Source organism: Labrus bergylta, chromosome 22 (assembly GCF_963930695.1).
Source record: "Labrus bergylta chromosome 22, fLabBer1.1, whole genome shotgun sequence".
NCBI lineage: Eukaryota > Metazoa > Chordata > Actinopteri > Labriformes > Labridae > Labrus > Labrus bergylta.
This window is the reverse complement of record NC_089216.1, coordinates 13,333,187-13,356,993: the sequence shown is the minus strand read 5'-3', so window position 1 is coordinate 13,356,993 and position 23,807 is coordinate 13,333,187. Positions and strand designations below refer to the sequence as shown.

Genomic DNA, 23,807 nt, shown 5'->3' with positions numbered 1-23,807 from the left:
CTAAATGCCTCAGGTACATTTTGCTGTGAGAGTAACTGAATTGCTCAGTGGTAGAGTCAGTCATCTCTCCACCGAAAGGTCTGAGGTTCGATCCCCAGCTCCTGCAGCCAAAAGACACTTAACCCCAAGTTGTTCATTCAACCAGATTTTAACCCCCCTCCTTTTTATTTGGCATGTCTTTCTGTTTATTCTTACACATGTGTTTATTAAGTTGCTGTAAACATACATTTTATTTATTTTCTTGTTATAACTCGTATATTGACTGATTGTAGTGCATTTGAAAAACAGAACAATTTTCTTGAAGTTTTAGCCTCCAGCACTTATTGAGTACCTGAATCTCACATAAAAAACAAAAACTCTGTAAAAGGTCTGTTAGTACAAATTTTCATGAAATTCATTCATCTTGGTAACTTTGTGAAATGTATTATTCAAGTCTGTCTACCGCCTGTTAACACTCCTACCTTTAGGTGTCTGAAGCTGTAACCTTATATGGGTGAAGCACCTAAGTAGTAGCAGATCTATGTTTGGATAAGAGCCAACTATATGTTGTCAGCAACTGTTACGTATACAAATCAGTGTCATGTCATCTTTATTGTTTTATGGTGATGCACCCAAATAGAAAGGAATTTGTGGGTTGCACCTTTTTGACAGAATATAAGCAGCACTGTGAACACTGTTACTTGGTCAGCACTTTGTCAGTCAAGTGATTTGGACGCATGCTTGTTTGATGAAGTTGTCTGACCTCGGCCGATTAAGTGGTGTTATAATCTCCAGTCTGTTTCACGATTTCTTCATTGGATTTATACGAACAGAAACAACCCCCACCTAACAAGGTCCCTCTTACTTTTTACCAAGGATTTAGCTAAAAGCTAAATACAGATCCCTCTTCCCAGAGTGCAACATTCTTTCGATGCTTAAAGACAGAGTCAGTAGCTTTTTCCTAATGAATTAATTGTAGACTTTAAAAAAATCTTCACTTACGGGCTTCCATACATTAGTTTTAGTGTCTTTGTCTGCACAGAGCCTGTCCTCTGTCTGTCTTTGGATGTTTTAGTTGACGCTGGACGTTTCTGGATGGGGAGGGGATGTGTTTACCCAGCCAATGACAGCTAGCAGGCGAGTTTGTAAGTTGATAACATTGCGAATTTGGACATAGCGGCAAAGAAGAGAACATTTTATCAAAGTGAGAGGAAGTGGATAAAACTTGGTTTGGCTTTCACCCGCTGACCCCGAGTTGGCCTGCTTTCTGTTGGACAGGCAGGTGCCAAACACCGGCCATTAGCTTGTGCAAGCTGGCTTAATCATTGGCTTTTCCATCATAACAAATGTAATATTCTCAGGAAGCTTGCAGTGTAGGTACACGCAGTAAATGTACACTCTAACAGTGTTTGCTTTCTTGTGATGAGCCCAGGAGGAGGGGCGACATTTGAAACGTGGTGTTTACAAGCTGCAACGAACATTGCTAGCTTTAAAGGAGTGTCTACATGTAACACGCTGCGTGTATACATGTACATATGTCTGTTTCAGAGGTAATGAAGAGGCAACCTCTCACAGCTGTTGCTGAACAGGAGAGGAGAAGTGAGGAAAGAACAAAGGGAAAGTGGGTGCACAGAGAGAGAGAGAGAGAGAGAGAGAGAGAGACAGAGAGAGAGAGAGAGAGAGCCTGGAGCACCACTCCTGTGAGTTAAGGCAGCCGATCCAACCACGCAATAGGCCGCTCACAGACAGACCTCTACCTAATGAGGTGCTGGAGCGCTGCCTCTCCTAACCCTCTCACTACCACGCTCTCAGCACTCCGTCTTTATTTCTTTATTCGCCGTATCACTTCTCCTGCAGCCCACTCAACAGTATCTATCTATGATTCCACGCTGCATCATTCTCTCCTTCTGTCCCTCCTCCTCCTCTGTTTCTCTCTCCAGCATAACACTTTCTTGCTCTTATCCACTTTTTTTTTATTTTTTTTTATCCCCCCTGAAGGACTGCAGACAGCAGCTCGCCAGACTCATTTTTCATGCTTCCCCCGGACGGTGAAATTCCGACATGGGGAAAATTATGAGGAATTAATGTGAAATATTGGCTTTGGCTTTTCAAAAAATATATATTTCCTCGTTGTTTGACCAACAAGACCTGGAAAAAGGGTTTGTGGCATGTGTCATAAATTATAATCATGGAGGATCATTAAAATAAAACAGGAGCAGCAGCGTTTTCTATCCGGAGACGCAGAGGTTCATAATTTGTATTTGTTAAAATGCAATTACGTTTAATCAATTGTGTTACAGTGAGGAGTAAGAAAGGGGTCAGGGGTATGTGCTGGTGATGTTAAACTTTGAGGGAAGAGAAAACGCAATATATCGTTTTTTTAGGGGACAAATGCACAAAACTGTTGCGCACAATTACGGAGAAAATACTCTCCAAAACAAACCGCAGCAATGCTGAAGAACACCAGTTTGTCTTAATAACACAGGAGGTTGTACTCATGAAGAAATGCAGGAGTTATTTGGACCCTAATAAGTCATGCTTGACCACATTCATAAAGCAGCCATGTTTGTGCAACAATAAAGAACTACAGAAAAATAGTTTGTACTAATGTTTGATTTATCGCACCAAATATGCCAGGAGGGATTGGACATGTATACAAAGAGCAGAGGCTCATTATTGTTGATTGACCGAGGACGTCTACCTCCTGTGATTTAACGGCGTACAGAAGCAGGTGTAAAAAAAAAAACTGTGGTAATGTGGTTTTATTGGCTGCTCACAGAGGGAGAGAGACTCGCCGCAGCAGGGCGATCAACAAGAGTTTTCTGTAATATGCGCATGGCAATGAAAACCACTTTGCTGATGGAAACACAGAATATTGCAGCAAATGAATAAATGCACATAAATTGCATTTTACAGGGGCTGGGGAAAAAATACAAACCCCAAGCTAGGGGACTGAATTTATATCATATGTTATATTCTGCAGCTTATAGCAGAGGCAAACTTCTGCAGTGGTTTAAGTAGCCAATCACAGTCATTTCAGTTTGTTTTTTTGATGCATTTTCAGAGGTAGTCCCCCCAAAAGGGATGTTTATTTAACTGTGTTTTTTTTTAAACACATAATGCATTTTATTGTAAAGGATTTCAGCCTTGTATCATCCTCTAACCACAGAGGATGATTGTTCTTTTAGATGTTATCCATCAGCATAAGTCATATTGTCAAAGGACAAACATGTTTATAGCTTTGACTACTTCTCTCCACACGATGATGCATTTTCTTAAAGGTTTATTTCAGGGCTTTTTGCCTTTTGATTAGAGATAGGACAGTGGATAGAGTTAGAAATCAAGGAGAGAGCGAGAGTGGGGAATGACATTTGGGAAAGGAGCCACAGGTCGGATTTGAACCAAGGCTTGCACTCGGCTAACTATGTCCCCCAATGATGATGCGTTTTATTGTGAAATACTCAGTTGAATATCTGAAACAGTGGATGTTGTCCTGTGATTAAATCAGGACGACAGGAAATAAAGTTGAGTTCATTTATTCAAAATAAAATGTTTGCATCGGTGCCTACATTTAAATGTGGGAATATATTTTGTGCAATTGAATGCAATTCAACTTTATGAAGGTTTTAAAGAATATGTCGTATTATGAAGGTTTAAGGATGTGCAATTTGCCAGAGTGGTCAAATCAGCCATGAATTTGCAGTCACGTGCGAAAAAAGAGGAACATTTCTTTTTTTAACTTTGACAACTTTTCCATATACTGTTGGGATTTCATATCCACATATTCCGCTCTTTTACGGTGGATGGAGAAGAATGATACAAAAAAAAACAAGCCGACAGGATCCAAAGTTTGAGTTCAATGCTTTAAAAATACAACAGAAAGGAATGCATCTGAATTCTGAATGGTTTTGCCATTGACTCACATTCAAATTTAGATAATTAAATTTCAGGGTTTTTTTTGTGCATTCACCCAAATTACCTGGATGGCGGTTTATAAAATATGTTGTATTTTGCAGCTTTTTTTAGAGTGATGAAATTGGCCAATCATGCACTTCATCACAATTGTATTTTATTTTGTACAGTTACAACAGGAACTGTGTCAAAGACTAAAAATGCATTTACTCTAACATCTTTAAATAATGCATTTTATTGTGAAAGAGTTCCTCCACATTTCCTTGTCTTCTACAGTGGATGAGGTTATAGGGTAAAAACAAGCTAACAGGAACTTGAGTTTGGGTTAATTTTCTAAAAAAAAAAATCATCTTTATTCCAAAATAAATCATTTTTGTGCGTTTACCTGGTTGGAGGTTTGAGCTTCTTCCTCAGGCCGAGGTAACATTTCACAGAGTGTAGCTGGATCGCTTTCTCGGCTTTAGTGCCCTGGAAAAGAAGACGGCCAGTTTTGGATATTTTGGATGAACAAAGTACATAAGGATGTTAAACTCAGCTTCATGAACCACCAACACAACAATCAATTGAAATCATTAGCAGCAAACGTTTGTTTTCTACCTAACAGCAAAGGAGCCCAGAACAAAGTAGAAAAAGAACAAAAGGAACAGAATCAAAGTTGTGAGGCTGCCTCAGACACCCCCGCGTCACCAATCCACCACCCAATCTCTGTTTCATCCAACTTAATTTGTGCTAAATACAGACCTGGCAATAATTGTAGAGGCCAACTAATATCAATTAAATCTCAGTAACACTTCTAATTTCCTTTGTATTTAGCGCAGCAATTAGGCACATTCTCCTGCAACCTGATATTTAGAAACACTTCCAGTAAAGGCACCCACCCCCACAACACCACCACTCACTATTCACCCTCCTGCCAGAATTATTGCACCTCCATCAATTATTAACATTTCTTCACACTCCTTGTGTTTTTTTTTTTTTTCCCTTCCAAATCCCATGTTTCAGCTGGAGAAATGTGCTGAAAAGAAAAGCCCTCCAGGGATCTCGGACCATGCTGGTCCTTTCTGAAGCACACACTGTTTTCTTCCTCCTTTTCAAGAGCGAGTGGGAAGTCCGCCATTATGGTTATGTTGTATTACGTGGTCATGGTTTTGATACTTGGATCCAAGAGATGGACAAGTCACCAGGGAGATGAAATTAACACGTCTCTAAAAAGCTTTGAAACATGTGATACAGCCTCTCTCTCTTTTCCCCCCACTGCTGCCTGTCTACAGTCGATGTGGCAGCAGATAAAGCTGAAATAAAAGTGTCCTTACTTTGATATCTCTGTAGAGCAGCAGCTTCTCAGCACAGAGGACAACATATTTATCCTGGAACTTGTGCCCCGACAGCAGTTTGGAGGATCCATCGCTGAACTTCAGATAGTCGCCTTTTAAAAACTGCTTTTGGTCTGTTGTGAAGTGCAAAGAAAACAGTTAAAGACTTTTAAAGAGTTGTTGCTTGGTTTAATCAATGAAGTATTCTTATATCAGTCAAGATAACAGATTTGTCATGTAAGGCCTTTTTAGGTTAAATGTCTATAATGAGCAGTTTTCAGCTTTTTGGTTGTGAAAGGTTAGTGTTTTTTGTTGTTGCTTTCAGCTCCTGCGCTGATTTTCTTTAGCTGGTCATAAAAACAACTGCAAATGATTCTGATGCATTTGCATGAGCTAAAAAGGCAAACAACACCATCAGCATAGCCTCCATACATTGGGCGCACACACTAACCACTAGGCTACTGGATCCCCCGTCTTGGTGTGCAGTTAAAGGGTTGCCTAACAGAGTATGTTGTGTAAAATAACAAGCCAAGGCTGCAGCCCACACCTTTTCAGTCGGTTTAATCCCTGAATGTATTTATTTGTAAATTTTAATATTTATATGTAATTATCATATAACTCCTATGTGTTTCCTTTCCATCCATCCATCCATCCATTCAACCCAACTATCCATCCATCCATCCATCGAACATAACTGTCCATTCATTCATCCAACCCAACTATCCATCCATCCAGCCATCCATCCAACCCAACTCAACCATTCAACCCAACTATCCATCCATCCATCCATTGAACATAACTATCCATCCATCCATCCATCTTGGTTGATAATATCAGCATATCAGATATTGGCAAATTTCAAAAATAATGTATCTCAATTTAAGCTAATAGCAACATTTTTAACTGTTTATTCTCTACAACTGGTTAATTGTTCCAACTTCTCTTGCTAACTAGTTTCCATACTATCTCAATTGCATTTAATACATTTCATGTCACAGTTGACGTAACATCGGAACATGCGTCTACTGATGAAATAACAACCTGATACTCAACACAGAATTCATACTGCACCTTTCCCATCCTCCTCTCTTCTGGCCTCTGAAAACTTCTTTATAACAAGATAAGCAGAGCTGGGGCAGTCCAGGTTACTCCACTCCAACACCTGCTCCAGAATTTTCTCACTGTGGTGCAGCGGTCTCTCTGTTCAAAAACATTAAGACATGAGGTCAGCGGGAAGGGAATTGATTGGCAGGTGAATCTGCCAGGAAATAAACAGCAACGGTCAAACAGAATTGGTTGGGTAAAAGAAGTCAACTCCGGCAACAAATCCACTTTGTCTTCTGGTCTTATTTCGAATTAAAAATGCATGCAACACAATCACATCCTCATAAAACCTCCATGACTAATTCCAGTTAACCAAATAACTAAATTATGTTGTTGTTCTCACCATTTTCATCACAAAGCAGTTTAAATTATCTCCAGCATATCAGGAGCTGATTATAAAAACACACTCATGTGCAAAATAGACCTATTATCTCTTCCTAATTGGTGCACAGGGTACATGCTATCAGCCACGCCAAAATAAAAGTGGATAATTTGTGTACCAGCACCCCTGCTCTCTCTTTCCCTCCCTTGTTTTTCATAACCAAAGGAGGTAAAAAGAGGCACAAAAGCATAACTTATTCATAGCTGGGCTTATCTCCACTGTGGAATCTCTGCAGACCCCGGCCATGGAATTAGTTCCTCATTTCCCAACAAATATTAGCTCCCCCTTTTTTCTGCCTATTGTCCTGGATAACAGTGTTTATCTGTCGCTATCCTCCAAAATGGCTAATTAACGCACTTCCCCCTGCCTTCTTTATGGTTTTATGAGCAAAACCTGTCACGCTTCCGCCTTCAAAATAACTTGTGTTTACTCTTTTACAGACATATTGTCTCGGCACGGAAAATATGCTGAACCGACGGCAGATATATTCAGTATTCAACACACCTTTTTTTAGAGGAGGACGACGTGTCCTCTGTAACTTTGTAGGGAGGGAAAACAAACACGAGAGTGCCGCCTAAACTCTCAGTGAACTGATGAAAAGTGCACGTGGACCGCCAGCTAAGCAACTTCGGCGACAAAGCTCAACTTTGACTTCCCCTTGCTCGCTTGGCTTCCCGAGGTACGATCAAATGCGGGCGTGTTCTGGTGGGTGAATGTTAATATAAGATGAGGCAGGTCAGCTCCCCAGGCCGATCACGCGAGGAAGATGAAGGTAATTTTATGACACATGATGGTTGGGATGATTAATTCATGTGCATTTCATCAGACTGACGACGCTCAGCTAATTTCTCAGTGTGTTTCCATGTTCACGGACACGGGTTCATTAGAGAGATCGTATAATAGTCCAATCAGAGCGTGATCTGATGACAGGAAGGGGGGGTCTTTGTATGTGCTGGTTTAAATGGTGCATCTGTTACTGATTGGATTGATGGTAATAAGGGGACAGTTAAGGTAAAGGTGTAACTGCTATGGGATTTGACCGGGCCTTATCCAAAGAAGTTATTATTTCACATCAAAATCTTCTAAAGAAAGAAATTCCACTCAGATATGTTTGCTTAACAGAAACCTGGAACAACATGCGGTAACTTTAATGTAAAACATTAAAAATGATTTGAGAGGTAATATAATTAAAGCTTTGAATTATTAAATTCTAACAAAATACAGGTTAAAACGGCCTTTAAATAAAGGACTTAATGGAACTCTTTGTCTGAGAAAAAGGAGATTACATTTGCTGGTCCAGATGTTTTCTTTGTTTGAAATAAAAATGCCGGTTTTCAATGTCTTGTAAAAGAGAATACAAGAAAATTAGTGACAAGGCTTGTTGTATAAATTTGACTGTTTGACTCTCAACGTTTGAATTTCAATGTTGATTTCATAGTAAGTGTTAATTAAGATAACTGTGTTGGGTTCAAGGCTGCCGAATGATTTGAACAGATTTGACTCTATTAAAGCTCCTGTCAGGAGTTTTTATGTGGTTATGAAAAAGACTGAAGTTAATATTGACGTCTCCATATGAGCCACAAAATGAGTCGAGACCATCAGCATCTAGATTGATGATTTTGATTTTTTTAAATATCTGAAACCACTGCCACACGGTAGGTGTAAGACGAGGTCATGCAAAATACATATTTAGTTTACATTATTCACAGAACAGATTCAGAGAGTTATTAATTGTAAAAAAAAAAAAAAAAAAAAAAAAAGCACATTAAAATTGTTTGTTAAAACAGGACAAGGTCCGAAGGGGAATAAATGGAAGCATTTCATCCACCGGGGGGACCAAACTCAACACAAACCAAAAGTTCCTCAGAGGAGCTTTAAATCACTGATTTTAATATTATGTAAGTTTAAGTTGGAACAAGTGGATAAAAAAGGAAAGGAAAAAGAAAAACGCTCGTCTATTCCGTTCTATATGTAAGTCATTTTTAATGACACATTATTGCATTTAAATGAATACCTTCATTTGGGGCATAATAGGCCCATTTTGCAGAAGGGTGAGAGGAAGTTATGTGTGAACACTTTGGTGTTGTATGAAGATGTTTTGATGTTGTGCAGAAGCAAAAGAGCTGCACGTGAACTCGTTCTTTCAAAACTATCAGCTCCTTAAGCCAAAGAAAGTTAAAGGGCATATAGTTTGATTCCTGGCCAGGGGACCCTTTGCTGCATGTCATACCTCTCTTAAACCCCTCCAGGCATTCCCTATCTCCAGTTCCACTTTCAATTTAAAGGCAAAATGCCAAGATTTAGGTTGGCACCCACTATCCAATCATGTATAAAGAAAGTTCATGTGTGTACAGATCTGCTTCTAAAGTAAGGACTCTTTAAAGTACTGTGTGGTTATTGAAAACTGATTTTGACTGTAACTCTGTGATATTTCTGGAACATATTTTTATGCTGTTTTCACACAAATTGCAAGGAGAGTTGATTGGCGAGTGGGCGGGGTTTGACACAGACATATGCGGTGCGTGATGGTGAAATCGTTATGCACCTAATAAAGCAGCTTCCTTCTCTTCTCGGCTCCCTAGTTTACTCTTTTCCACTCGTTTGTAGGAACTTTAAATGCGTCCAATAACACAGTGATTGATATAAAGGTAACAAATCGGTGGTCGTAGTGACGGACTCTGTGGCTCCGCTTTGATTTCCGTGTCGTCTTTTTACTCCTGTGACCCTCCCGTCCTCGCCTGACAGGAGAATCATTTCATGCTCTAAGGGACATGTGTGAATGAGCGACTCAGGAAGATTCCAGAAGTAGGATTTCCTGAAACATTCTAGGAGTGCACGAGTGTAGCTTTAGAGACAATATGAGGCAAGTGTCCAGTTGTAAGATTAAAGAAACATATTATGGGATAAATCTTCTTCTTATATTCGGTAAATTTCTTAATGTGCATACCTAACTCTCCATTCTCAATGACCTCAAAGGTGGTCCAGAGGTCATCGTCGTTAAAGGAGATGTTCCTCGTGGTCAGCGTTGTTTCTGCGAGCTCAGAGGACCGCATGCAAGGAGACATCTACCACAAAAACAACAGAGGTGTTAATTCATGTATAGGAGCAAAGAAACAATATAAAATATATAAAGGAAACACAAGTTGAACAAAGTGAGAACATGCTGCATATAAAAGCTCTCTGAATCAATATCACAGCCTTTAAAATATCTGCCTGCTAACTACACACATATATAAATGACTAGCAGCCATGAAGTGATTACGTTCTTGCTTTTTTTAGTCAAGTTATTACCTGAACAGGACTGAACAAAGCATTTTTACTCCGCAGAGAGAAAGCAGAGTATTGTAGTTCCTTTTTTTAACCCCATCCGCCCGCTGCCCTTTGAAAAGGCGACCGTAACCTACAGCGGCCTGCCCAGCTTGTAAAATGCAATTACTCACACAATTAAATCAGACGTTTCTTTGATTGCTTCGCTTTTGATTTATTTCAGCGGCGGCAATCCCATCAGGTTAAACCACAAATGTCTCAGCCCGATTCTATCAACCTCTCCACCCCTCATTCTACCATCTCCTCCCCCTCACCCTTTACTTATTTCACCTCACCACTGGGGACCTATTTGAAAGCACATGCAAAGAGGACTAACGCCGCCATCTCTTATACCTTGATCAAACAGCAGTTCTCCGGCTCTCTCTTTTCCAAGTACACCTCGAAAATCAAGTCCCCGGCAGGAGCAAACTGAGGGAGGGAGACGGAGAGATCAGTTGAATTACAAAAAAAAAAACAACAGCAATGCAGCAGGATTAATTGGCTTTTCTTCTTAATTCACACACTCCGGCGTGGCACGAATCACAATGGAGAAAAGTGAGAGAAACAGTTTGAGGATTTTGAAAGGAACCCAGAGGTCGTTTACCGAGCGGGAGGCAAACAAAAATGCCGTTGGTGTTAAAACAAGCTAAATAAAGAGGACATGTGTGAGATGAACTTGTAAAAGAGAAGGCGTAAGGGTGCATGTTTCACCTGTGCTAAAACCGAAATCTCTCCTCAGCTCTTAGCTTAAGGTGTGCTGTCGGTTTCAAAACTGTTTTTTGGAAAACGCACCATGGAACATTTCCCTGGATTATTGTTGCCAGTGTTGAGCCCAGCAGAAGTGCAAGAAAAAGTGAGGAGAGAGAGAGAGAGAGAGAGAGGGAAGGATGCATTCACTGTGAGGTCGTCCTTTTTGTTTTATTTAAAGAAACACCACACTGAAGAGAAGGAACCATTTATAAAATGATAAAAACCTTTCAAAAAGTAGCTTTTTCTTTACTTCAGATCTGAAATTTATCTTCTCTGATTTTAGTATTATAGTGTTTTGTTTTTCAATTTCTGAAAACTACAATACGATATAATGAATGAATAAACAAAGCACCATCCAATTCTAATGTTTGGAAGCCTTTTGTGGAAGACAACACTTCAAAGTCATATTGCCACCAGTAAGCAGAACTTTTCCTCCAAGGAACTTCTCATGGTACTAAAAGGTTCTTCTAGCCGTCTGTGTCTGTATTTCAGAGAGGACCTCAACACATCACTTTCAGCTTCATTCATCTACGTAACCATCTACCATCCATCTATTCCATCCATCCATTATCCATACTGCTTATTGTTCAGTTTTCGCAGGGAGCTGGGGCCGATCTCAGCTGCCATTAGGCGAGAGGCCGGTACACCCTGGACTGGTCGCCAGTCAATCATAGAGCTGACATACTGAGACAAACAACTAGGCAACTATCTCCGTTACGGGCCAAGTAGGATCTGTTATTAAATAACCGATCATGTATTTGGACTGTGGGAGGAAGTGGAAGTACTCAGAGAAAACCCACGCATGCACAGGGACAACAGGCATGCCATACAGAAAGGCCCTGTCCAACAGGCACCTTGTTGCTGTCAGGCCACATCGCTAACCACTGAACCACCGTGCAGCCCTCAACCAACAATATCCAACTGAATGTTAGAAAACAAACACGGCAACAGAAAAACAGCAACCATGCTGTCTTTTTTCAGACCATTCGACTTCCTCACTTGTCGCCAATCGCTGAAAAGCTTTATCAGTGCTTTATTTCTGTCTTCATTTTGTGCCCCGTTTAGCAGGGTCAGCCGTTGCATTGGTCAGTAGAACTGAGCTTTCTCTGCCATCCTCCTGTAGATGTGAAATATGCCCGGCGACGGCAGCGAAGAGCTTTGAGTGCGGCTGGTATGCAGCATCGGTGCGCAAAACCAGCCAGGGAGGCGTTTGATTGGTACTTACCGTCTAGACCTCAAGGCAGCAATAGTTTGGGGTTTTTATAGGACTATAGATGACGTCTCTTTCTCGATCATTTTCTTCAGAGATCATGATTTATCGACTACTGTTTGGGTGAGGAGATTAAAAAAAAAGCCAGACTATAGCTGACATTTAGCACATCATACAAGGAGAAACCATAAAATATATATAAATAAATAAACACAATTCTAGCACAGTATAGAATTGGATTTGAGATAATTTTCCCATTCTGCCCTTTGATTTTTGACCTGCAGATTAATAGATTAAAGTTGAAGGAGGAACATTTTCTTCTAACCGAATTGAACCTGGGTGAAATTAAAAGGAAGACTTTTTAATGGCCTTTCTAGCTGACATTCTCGAGGTCAATCCCGGCAATATTTCTCTTGTCAGTACAAATCATGGCACCTTTCTCGGTGTGTCAAAGTTGTAATCCTCTCTGCATACAATTACATTTTTTGGCCGGCAAAAAAAAAAAAACAACAGAAAAGCTCAAGACAAGGTGCATGGTTAATGCATGTTAACTTTCTTTTTCCTTTGTCATTTTATTGCGCAAAGGGAACTGAGAAGCATTGTTGGTTAGAGCTGGGAGAACTGTCACATGACAAGAGAAAAGAATCCACTTCTAACTCCCACAGCCCTAAAGTGACACTGAAATTACAGTCTTTCAAACCGATGGAGCGAAAGCTGTAATTGTGAAAAGTTACACACACATGTATGCTGCCCTCTGGGTCTGCCAAGTACACTTTTCTACCTTCCCCATTCATTGTTAAGTGATGGAAGGGATAACAGGTACAATTGACAGACAAAGCATTTTTATACAGGACAAAGAAAGACTATGGTGACAACTTTCTGCGCAAGAAAAGATGTTCTTAACGGTTTTACAGCTGATGGGGATATTTCTTAAGTAAGAGTTAGAAAAACAGTGATGTTCTATACAAATTGAGGGCATTTCTAATCTTTAGCAAAGTCATACTCTCTCCGCTCTTGCTCTGGCTGTAAATGCAAGTATTGATTTTAAAGTCCCACTTCTAGCTTACAAGGCATGACATTGCCTTACACCTCATTATATCTCTGATTTACTTACTCCCTCAGTCTAGACATACTATCCACTTACAGGGCCACAAGACTCTTTTTCATTCCCTGCTTTTTGAAGGAAACAGATGAGGTCAGAACCTTCACCTGCAGAGACCGAGCCCTCCGAGACGAGCTTCCTGCAAGTGTCAAAACAGACACTGCGTATGTATTCAGGTCCATACTTAAGTGCCCAATGTTCAGCAGCGTCCTATACCTTAAATCCTACCTGTGCTTTCCTCCCTGCCTAGACATCTTCTTCCAACAGGCTGAACTGTTTGGTCTTGAAACTTACCTAACAGTAAGAAGGGTCAAAAATGTTTCTAATTTCAGGTCTAGGGATGGCAATGTCTCTCAACTGGTTGGACAGCTATTGATGGTTTCACACAAACTAGGTGTTCAGGAGGATGATATTCACTCGCTTTAGGGACTCTGACTTTTTCTCTAGGGGCATCACATGGGCATGAGGGGACGTGGAGCCATGGAGTTTGGGACAGACATCCGCAGGATTGTACAGCACCTGTGAATACAGATTCAGCATATGAAGGCAGAATCTGTAAGCATGTTACACTATTTTGGGTGTCAAAAGTGTTCTGCTTTGTATTTGTTGTAGCCCAAGAAGTATATTCAGAAGGCACTTTCAGTACAGGAAAATCAGTTCCTGTTGAGGGAAAGAGTGCTCAGAACGCATCAGACATGATGCAATCCCAAAACTTGTCCACACTTACCGTTTGACAATTGAACTTTTTAACTCACCGAATTCCTGTTTTAAATTCAAAATATGTTAGTATGTACAGCTTAATACCTACTCTCAGATGCCTTATGCCAGCTTCATCACCACTAATAAAGTCGTTCGTGAGACTACAAACGATGACCATCAAAAATGACCGGCAGGCTTCCCTTGAAGCCTCACTTTCTGAGGCTACATCACTACAAATGAAAGCTAATACAGAAGATATCCTCTTGTATGCCGACATTGTTTTCCCAATGGGAAAAAAAATGGCCCGTCCAGCAAACAGCAGTCAACCCTTTTTACATTCTAACCGCTCTCCATTTTTCAAAAGCACCTCCAATATTTATCCTAATTTACCATGTGTCTGGTTGTGGAGCTTATTAGAAAAATGGCAACTAAAAGAGTTTGCTTGTCCACTTCCATCGCTGCAACACCTGTTGGTTTGCCTGGCAAACTGAGGAGGCATCCAAAACGGCAGTGAGGGGGTGGCTAAAAAAAATGCTTACCTTCTCATGTCAAAACAAAATACAAATCATTCCAGACGGGAATCAAAACTTAAGACAGAGGACGCACTTGCTGCTTCTTTGTTGTCAGAGAAGCCAGCACTTCAACATAGCATGTTTCCTTATAAATGAAGAAGCATGTTAGCAAATTCCTTTGATTTACTACCATTTGGTCAGTATTATCACTGTGCCTCACAGAGCCAGTCTTACAGTAGTGGATATCTTTCTGGTTGCACAGTGATTATCAAAGCTGTAATATAACAAAATGTTTCCATAATTCCCCCCATAGACAGAAATACATAGGTCGAGAGTTGATGGTATAAGACATGTTTCCACAGCCGTCCGTCAAACACCATCTTCATGATTTGTTGTTATGATGCATATCCAAATCAAAATGCATTTCTTCTTCTACATTAAAAGCCAAGATCTTAAGAGGTACACTTTATAACCAGTGTGAACAGCTCCAGAATAAAAAAAAAGCCACCCAGGTGTTCTTTCTATGCATGATAGTTTATATCAACCTGAGCCACATACCAATATACAAATAAACTGCATGCAAACATAGCCTTTGTAAGTCGGTGGGTGGGGAAATTAAATTTTCTTCCAACTTTTTTTTGTGTGGTTATATTTCTTCAGATTGAGAGCTCTGCATGAAATGGATGCATACAATGGACAATTTAAATGGTCATTTTTACATTTTCCTTTCACTTTAGCTTCTCAATTGGTGGCTCTGCTAGCTGTGTTCTCTGGTATGTTATAAACACTGATGGAAATGATGATCCCAAATATAAAATGGGGCTAAAGAGATGAAAACAGACCTAGAAGGAGATGATACATATAACATTTGAATGACTCCTCGGCTTTGCTAAACTGTTAAATCATCCCTAAGACATAACTGACATTAATAGACTAAATTACTTACTTTCATGAAAAAAATCCCCAATAACTTGAACATTTTTGACCAGATATATTTCCTATATTAAAACCCCTTGAAATACAAAATTGGTGTCCAAAGCTAAAATGTTGATCTACTTTTCACCTCAGACAGCTCTATAATAGCATTTGCTTTCCACAGAGTAAACCCCTGCCCCACAGCAGCGGACATGTTCTAAAAGCCTCAAAACCTATTTCAGATTTCAACAACAGCAGCAGCAACAGAATGTGATTTAATTTTTTTTTATTTGTCTGAACTGAATGTTTTCTTTCTTGTCTGAGTCACCCCTGCATGAAGTACCTATCGTAAAGGTTAACAAGAATTAAGTCCTCATTTTCCCCCTAATCCGCCAGCTCACGCGCACTCCCCCCCACCCCTCCCATCCACATGCACATCCACAGAAAAACAGGAAAGTAGTTTGAATGAACCTCTGGTTTGAGAGCGATGACGCACAAACTCAAATACACAGCACACAATATCAACAGCAGAAGAAAGGCTTTGCTATTACCCTGTTAGTATTACATCCCAAACTAAGCTAAGGAAGTAAACAAGATGATTTGCTTACTCTCTGATTGTAAAGTTGATACCTGTTGTACTTTTAGTAAACATAACTAAGAAAGACTTATTTATCTGTCTTTTGATTGTGTAATATAACACAACTTTTGGAGAGATCAAGGGAAATGTTCCTTTTTCAAATCAAATTTTAAGGGATATATATCAGTGACCAAGGTGATAGAGTTCATGAATATCTGTTAACTTTGTTTTTCCTGGAAGCAAAGTTGTTCACTGTGATCTAACTCCCCACCAAAAGCCTTCAGATCTCCGATTAGATCACTCAGCTTGGTGGTGTTAGATTAGCTGAGTGGATTGAGTATGCAGCCCAAATACAGAGGATACAGTCCTGGATGCAGCGGGCCCGGGGTTAAATTCCAACCCCGTTTTTTTTTTTGCTGCATCCCCCATTTCTTATTTCCAAAATGTTTCCTGTCTCCCTTCAGCTGCCTCAACTGTTAAGGTGAAAATTGCCCCAAATAGAGAAGCAAATCAAATGTGACAAAAAAATCCCTCTCAATTTGGTTAAAAGTAAAATGTATAGGAGTGCATGTAATGGGCAATAATAATAATTGAAAATACATCTATAAATGTATTAACCAATGAAAAATGTTATGAATAGCGCTCTCAATCAAAGGGCTGTGCATGGCTCGTTAAAAAAAGACTCTAAGACCGGACATCAGGGAAACATAAATGGTAATGGACTTGAGTGCTTATAGCAATTCTCTAGTCTTTTGACTACTTGACCATTCACACACTGATGACTTAGGCTGCTATGTCAAGTGACCATTACACACAATTTCTGCATACTCATACTCCGTCAGCGCCACACACCAAGCTATCGTTCGCATTGATGAAAAAGTCAATCTTGACTGTTAATTAACCATCAAATCTGTCTTAACTGACTAAAGTAGCAGAAATAAATTGTCGATAACCAGCTCTAAACAGCAGCATAACATGCCTCAAGTTTGGCTGTCTCTAACCTACTGTCTAAGGGCTACTGGCATGTACAACTGTATATCATCTGTGTAACAATATAAACACAACAAAATGAAAAATCTGACTCAATATAGATCTGTCATCCATTAATCCTCTGAAATATGTCTCATTTGTATTTCAGAGTATCCTTGCATTCTTTTTTTTTTTTCCTTTTGCTTCCTTTGAAAGATTATATTTTCATATCTTTATACTTTTGCCACTCCAATGTTCTTCTCTCCGTCTAATCAGAGTTGTATGTGCTGTCTCATTTTACCCTGTTTGTTTGACACACAATGGTGATATATCTGTTTGGGTTGGACTTACTGTTGAGTCCTTTTTTTCATTCCAGCGCGTGATGAAACTATTCTCTATCTCCATCTGTTGTAGCCGCTCCTCAGTGACCTGTTGGAAACATTGCAAACAAACACATGCATTAATTCAAACTCAGCCTATGGAAACCTTCCTTCGGAGAAATTCTAACAGCTTAATAGAATCCCATTTCCAAAGGCAATGTGACTTTAAGCACTTTAACACATCACAAGGCAGACTGAATTAAACCAGTAAAAGGTATCATGCTCTCGCTGAAAAATTGGGTTGTTTAGCGTGCACTTCTCAAACTAAGTCTGAAGAAAGAAGTCGGCTGTGAGTGTTTGACACAGCGCGGCGCCAAGTGAATGCTCGTTCCTTTCACAAAGCTCTGTGTGGGAAATGACATTTTTTTATTCCAACTTTTCTTTTTCTAACATCATTATCATTTTCAGAGAACAATTTGCTTTGTTAGACTCACACGAATGGCAAAGAAGATTGGAGGAAGCAAAAAAAAAAGGAAAAGTGGCAAATTCATGGTGTGTGTGTGTTTAGGCCTGATAATGTGAGTTTTAAGTCACAGAACGTGTGCATTTGCCGGTTCGTGATTGGTTGAGCTTAATGGCGATTTGTCATGCGAATGGCCGTGTCCCGTACTGATTTGGGGCGCGAACGCTCCTCCTTCAAACGTCAGAACAAGAGGGATCCCTCTGTTCCTCCAGGAATTAGCAGGCACTCTGTTGCTGTGTTTTCCCGCAAGACAGGCAGCTCTCTAAGGCTAATATTGCAACCCCCCCCCCCCCCCTCATTGCTAAAATGAGTATGTATGAAATTAACAAACAAAAAAGACAGCAAGAGAAGAAATCAGACTCAACTGAAGAGAAAACTTATTTTTCCTCCCCTTTTTTTTGTTTCAACATGAAGTGATCTTTTTCTATCAAAATGACTCCTCATCTGTACAAGAACATCAGAGTCATAAAACCGGCCTTGTTTCGCCTCGAGCTGAAGATGTTCTGAACAAGGATACTTCTGGGTTTTTTTTTTTTTTTTTCGTCTCGGGCTGACCTGTTTATTTCTTAAATGTAATATCTGTGTTTTCCAGAGTTGTGTGCTGTCACTGAGTGCAGGGTGAAATCAAAACACGCCCTTAGCTTCCCGCCATTTAACTGTCTATTTTGAGAGCTGAGTAGGGTTTGTTTTGTGTGATATTATTTCAGATTTCAAATGTGTTTCATCAACTCCAATATATATACAGTATGTTCAGATTTACATTCAGACACCTTTATAAATCCCAGAAGGGCAGTTCAGTTTCACAGCCTACCGAGTCGTTGAAAGAAGCAAAGACAATAATCAGTCAATAAACACAGTCACAGCAGCATTCAGACAGTTCCATTCACATGTCAGTAACAACAATTCAACAGCTGAACAGGTCGCCAAAGGAGAAGCCAGAGCTAGCTTTCCAGAAAAATATATTCGATTTTTTAAACGTATAATATGTAGTGGAGTAGCAGAAAGGACTCCCCATGATTCACCACCAGCCTTGTATTGATTGAGAGCCCCCTGGTGGCAGAATCTACATACTGTGCCTTTAATTTCTGACATATTTGAGTGAATAAACGCCTCATGTTTTACATTTTTCAGGAGTTGAAATAGCAACATCCTGTTGTCAAGCCCGGCTCCGTCGCCCTCTATATGGTCTTGTCCTTCACTCGGATCAGCGCCATCACAAAAAGGTAAAAAAAAACCACACAAATATATGAAACACTGTTCACTCACACTGAAGAGTGTAATGTAGTTGCTGATGAGGTCTCGGACTACGCTGGTCTCCTGTGGGGTTCGTCCTCGGGTCTGGAAGAAGCAGGAGGAGAAGACGGAGGCCAGTTTGTCGCTTGGCATCTGGTTGAGGTCGGAACACTGATGGACCCTGAAACACAGAAAGAAAGCAGGTAAGAAAAACCATATTCCTTCAAAATAAAGCTTGGTGTTTTAACCTAAAAAAAAATTAAAAAAATAAAGGAATATGTGGCGCCCCATCTCCTGCCAGGTCTCCTTTTGTCCTGAGCCATTGTGTCTCATTGTGACTGCAAGGAGGCTGTAGCTAAATCCTACATGTGTCGAGTAGGTTACAGAAGGATTCAACAAGCATTTAAACAACTAATAACTCTAACATTTCAATACATATGACTGAAAATGAAGCAATACTAAGCTTGATTATGTTTTTTTTATTTTTTTTTAAATAAAGGATAACTCTGGCACTTACAGCCAAAAATAACACAGCTAGCATGATGAACTTCATCTGTTTTTTTTTGCTAATTGAGTTTTCAATAATCAGCCACTCAGTTTTGCCAACAAATAATAACAAATAATAAAGGATTGACTCATCATGTTCAACCTGAGGACATTGCAGCTTCAGTGAGAAAAAACAAACGTTTTCTTTTCCGCTCGTAATGTGGAGGAGGTGCCATGAAAACAACTTCACAGCAACAGCAGCAGGAGTGTCACTTCCAACATCTGACTACTTGTTGTTTTTTCAAGACAAATAGAATAACACTCACCCCTCTCCTTTCACTCTCTACCTTCTCAAGGCCATCGAACTGAACCTGCATTTCTTTCTTTTATTCTTTTTATGACTTTGTTTGATTTCTGCTTTGATGATCTCTGATTATTCTATAGCTGTCTTTATCGGCTTCATGTTTTATGTCTTTTGCATTCTCTAGAACTTCTATTGCCTTCACATTTTCGCACACAAAAACCACATTGCTTGCTTCCATACAAAGAAAAAAGGAAAAATACACATACAGCCAAGTAAAGAGTCATTAGCAGAAGTAATACAAAGTAACCCAAGGGTTACTGTGAGGGCAGGACCTTTGAGTGTCTTAACAAATGCATACACTTTCCATTCTTATGCGTTATAATGCATCATCTGGATGTGTCTGGCTCCAATGAAGTACCTAGTGGCTGCAATGATCAGGAATGCTACAACATGCAACATCTTTATGCAAAAAGCTGATGAATAGACATCATTACATTAGTCACAGCTTAAACATATGTACCTTTAACTGAAGCGTAATTGTCATTACAGCAATGTTCAAATATCAGTTTGGCCATAAAAAAACTCCAGATTAAAGGTCACATATTATGCAATATAAACTTAGTTTTCTAACACTAAGTGTCCCTAGTCTGTTTACGAACCCCCCAATTTTGCAAAAAAATCCATCCTCTCTATCTTTTGCCTGCTCCACTTTTCAGAAAATGTGTGCTCAAACAGGCCATTTGGAGATTTTCCCTACATGACCTCACATAGGGCGGTAGCCCCTCCCCCAGGTGGGTGACACTCCCACAGCTAGTTGTTTGTTCTGCCCTCGTAGTCTGCCTTCTCAACGTAAATAATAGGGCATGGAGCGAGAAAGCCCACGCCACATCCCTTTCCAGAGAGGGGCGTGGTCAGACACAGCTCATTTACATTTAAAGCTACAGACACAGAAACAGCCTGTGCTGAGCAGGGCAGAAATAAAGGAGTTTATAGGCATGATAACATACAGGATCAGAGTGGATTTTTAACAAGAAACTAAACAGACATGTTTTGAGGAGCTCTGAGACTTAATGAAACCTGTTGAAAAAAAGTTGAATTTAGCGCCCCCCCCTGTGGACAAAGTGGTACCCTCTTACCTATTATTATCTAAAAGTGTGAATCTTTTCCTTGGAAAATGTAAACAATGGCTGTTTTAGAATCTAGCAGTAAGTTGCCTTGTCTAAAATATAACTACATAGAAATAATCCATTTATTGTTTTTGTCAATTGGTTTGCCACTTATATAGAGGCATCCATTTTAATTTAAGTCTGTTTCACAACCTGATAAAAAATCCTTAGAAGTATAGAGTCGCACTCTCTCTTGATGCAAAATCAATCCGAAAACTCTATTTTTAATCTTTAACTCCAGTATATCTTTAAAAGTAGGAGCACATAACAGGATTTTTCTTTAAATAATTATCTAACAAGTAACATTAGCCATAGCTACATGCATTTAGGTAAGAGGAAAAGCACATTAATTTTGCCTCAAATGAAGTGCAGTAGATGTATAAAGAAAAGTATTGCCCACTTAATGTACCTGATTGTTATTCATGTCCTGTTTTTGATGTTTTAAGAAGCAAATGCATTTCTCCTTCACTGTAATAAACTCATTCCTGGCAGCAACTCTGACCGTGATATAACCTCCCTTACCCAAGCTTCAACTGTGTGTGCGGTTTGAAGTGTGTGTGTGTGTGTGTGTGTGTGTGTGTGTACCTGTACAGATGTTGGAGCAGAGCATCAAGCGTTGACCTGTTTATCTTTGGCAAACTCTCGATGAAAGTCGAATACTTCTTCACTCTCTGTCTCTCGTCCTTCTCGTCTGCAAAAACAAACAGACTTGAAAAAGCTGAAACCATATAACAATGAATAAACACATTAGGTTCAGTGATTCCTCACATACCCAGAGCTGACACCCAGTATGGATAGAGCTCCTTGGTCAGCAGAGCGTCCTCCGCCTCGGATAAAAAGCTCTTCAGCGTGTCGGTAACGTCCTCCAGCTTGTGCTCCTTCTCCCGCAGCTTCACGTTACGAGCGTCTCGGGTGAACTCCTCCAGGAGCAGGGCGGCTCGAGCAGGGTCGCCCGGCCTCTGGTAGACCCCCTCATGGCACAAACCTGTTCACAAAAAAAAGTTTATTTTCCAACTTCTATGACAGTTTGAGACACTTTTTCCAGGTCACTACTTTGACTTTTTCATATTGTGTGTTCCATATAGTCACTGTCTGATCTAAAAGTAACAGAATACAGAGATTTTATGTAAAATAAATGCAATTATAGGGCGAAAGCAACCTTACAGGAGCTGTGATGTGGGTTGCATAATCACATTTGAATCTAAATTGCAGGTAAAACAAAACTGTACGTTGCAAATGAACCTTCAGTGTTGTTCTACAGTTTCAGTCAGAGTAAACTTTTACAGTGATTACCACTCATAATGGAGCTTTGCAAGTGCTCTAGTATATGACACGTTAACATAGCAACAGGGGCTATGTAACAACATAGCCCCTGTTGCCTCCAATCTTATGGCACCCTACTCAATCATGGTATGACACATGGGAACAAATGAAGCTAATTTAAAAAAGCAATGAAAATGACAAAGATATCAAATAATGATATATAAAAACATCAAATGAAAAGGACAGAAAAACTCAACATGACATCAGAACAAAAACATGAAAATGTATTACATTCTTAATTTAAATTCAATTACATAAGAACTTAATATTAAAGCTACTGTGAGGACATTTTAAGGTGATGATGAAACACACTGAAGTTAACTCTAATGCCTCTTTATTACCTACAAACGGTTAAAAAAAACATAAGCAACAAGATTGATAATTTCTATGTCGTCATTTGTAACATCTGTGAACACTGACAGGGGGGTAGGTGTCAGGCGAGTGAAATATCTGAACGCAGAAGAAACTGCCTTTTTTTTTTATAGTATCCATTAGCTTTAGTGATGCGTTAGATTGAAAGAAAGCAGGCTGAGAATTTGACACAAACCAAACGTTAACTGGAGCTTTAAAGGAGAAGACACATTTTAAAAACACACACAAAAGAAAAAGACTACAAATCTGATGTTTCTAGAAAAAAGGGGTCAAAAGGAGAGATTGTGTCATAACCTAATAGCTGAAAGCATTCACAGAATATTTTCTTTATGATGCTGCATACTGTGTATATGAGCTTCTAAAGGGCTTACCTTGATGAAGAAGTTTCTATTCTAACTTTTACTTCCTGTTCAAATAATGTAACTCACCATATTGGGTGACAAAAGCAATGCAGCTGTCAACTATAATAGGGACCCCATTTTTCGTCAGCTGCTGGTCGCTGAGGCCCTTGCCATCTGTGCCGGCAGCCTGCCTGATGGCAGAGTGCCACAGTGCAAAGTCCATCTTGTTGAAGCCGTGGACGTAGACTGTTCTGTATTAAAGAAATGAGGATGGAAATCAAAAAACGGTAATTATTAATGCAGCGAGGCGTGATATGATTTACCATAACATTTAGTGTTTGATATTTTTAAGACCTTAAGTTGCATTTACGTTTGGAAATAAAGCACTGCTAAGTCATTAAATAAACAACCTGCGAGATTAAAAGGAATCCGAAAGCGCTTCTGAAAGAACACGCGTCTATAAACAACCACCAGTTTCCCCGAGAGATTTGATCAAAACACTCAAACGGAGAGCAATTAACGGAGTAAACACAAAGTGTTGCTGCAACGCTCCAAAAAGGCAGCCTGAAACCGTTGGCTGGTGCTACGTGCCGTCTCACCTCGTCTCTTTAACTGAAGCTGGCGGTCTGTAGAGGCTTTAATTACACTGGATGGTTACAGTAACTAAAGTGTGTTCACACTAACGAGACAAAGGCGATATCAAAGCTAACAGCATTGCATAATGCATGGTGCTGTTGTAGCAAATACAGTGCCAATTAGCGGACCTTTATTTCCTAAAGGCTGACATACCTTCCAGCCTCCACCATCAGCAGGACCTGCATCTTGTCCTCGCCCTCCGTATGTATGGAGACAGCTGGGGAATGAACGGACAACAACTCGTATGAAATGCAGCCTCAAAAATGTTGTACATTCAAAGAGCAACATGTTCTGTGCTAATAATAAGCAATGTTGCGAGAACAGGTTAGATTTGACATTTGCAGGAGCTCAAAGACAACAACAACAACTTAAA

The 23,807-nt window shown here is 39.8% G+C and overlaps 1 protein-coding gene across 3 annotated transcripts in view; it reads right to left on the bottom strand.

Annotated features, from left to right (window-relative positions):
* Positions 1-23,807, bottom strand: part of arap2 (ArfGAP with RhoGAP domain, ankyrin repeat and PH domain 2) — a 139,322-nt gene that overhangs the window by 5,716 nt on the left and 109,799 nt on the right. For all 3 annotated transcript variants that reach the window (XM_020629236.3, XM_020629234.3, XM_065950534.1), the window contains 11 exons: positions 23,588-23,651; positions 22,886-23,049; positions 21,535-21,747; positions 21,348-21,453; positions 18,840-18,987; positions 17,082-17,159; positions 10,351-10,425; positions 9,638-9,755; positions 6,276-6,404; positions 5,205-5,338; positions 4,277-4,359 (listed from right to left, as the gene is read on the bottom strand). In XM_020629236.3, the coding sequence (XP_020484892.2) occupies positions 4,277-4,359; positions 5,205-5,338; positions 6,276-6,404; positions 9,638-9,755; positions 10,351-10,425; positions 17,082-17,159; positions 18,840-18,987; positions 21,348-21,453; positions 21,535-21,747; positions 22,886-23,049; positions 23,588-23,651 (1,312 nt within the window). The remainder of the gene's footprint in view (positions 1-4,276; positions 4,360-5,204; positions 5,339-6,275; positions 6,405-9,637; positions 9,756-10,350; positions 10,426-17,081; positions 17,160-18,839; positions 18,988-21,347; positions 21,454-21,534; positions 21,748-22,885; positions 23,050-23,587; positions 23,652-23,807) is intronic.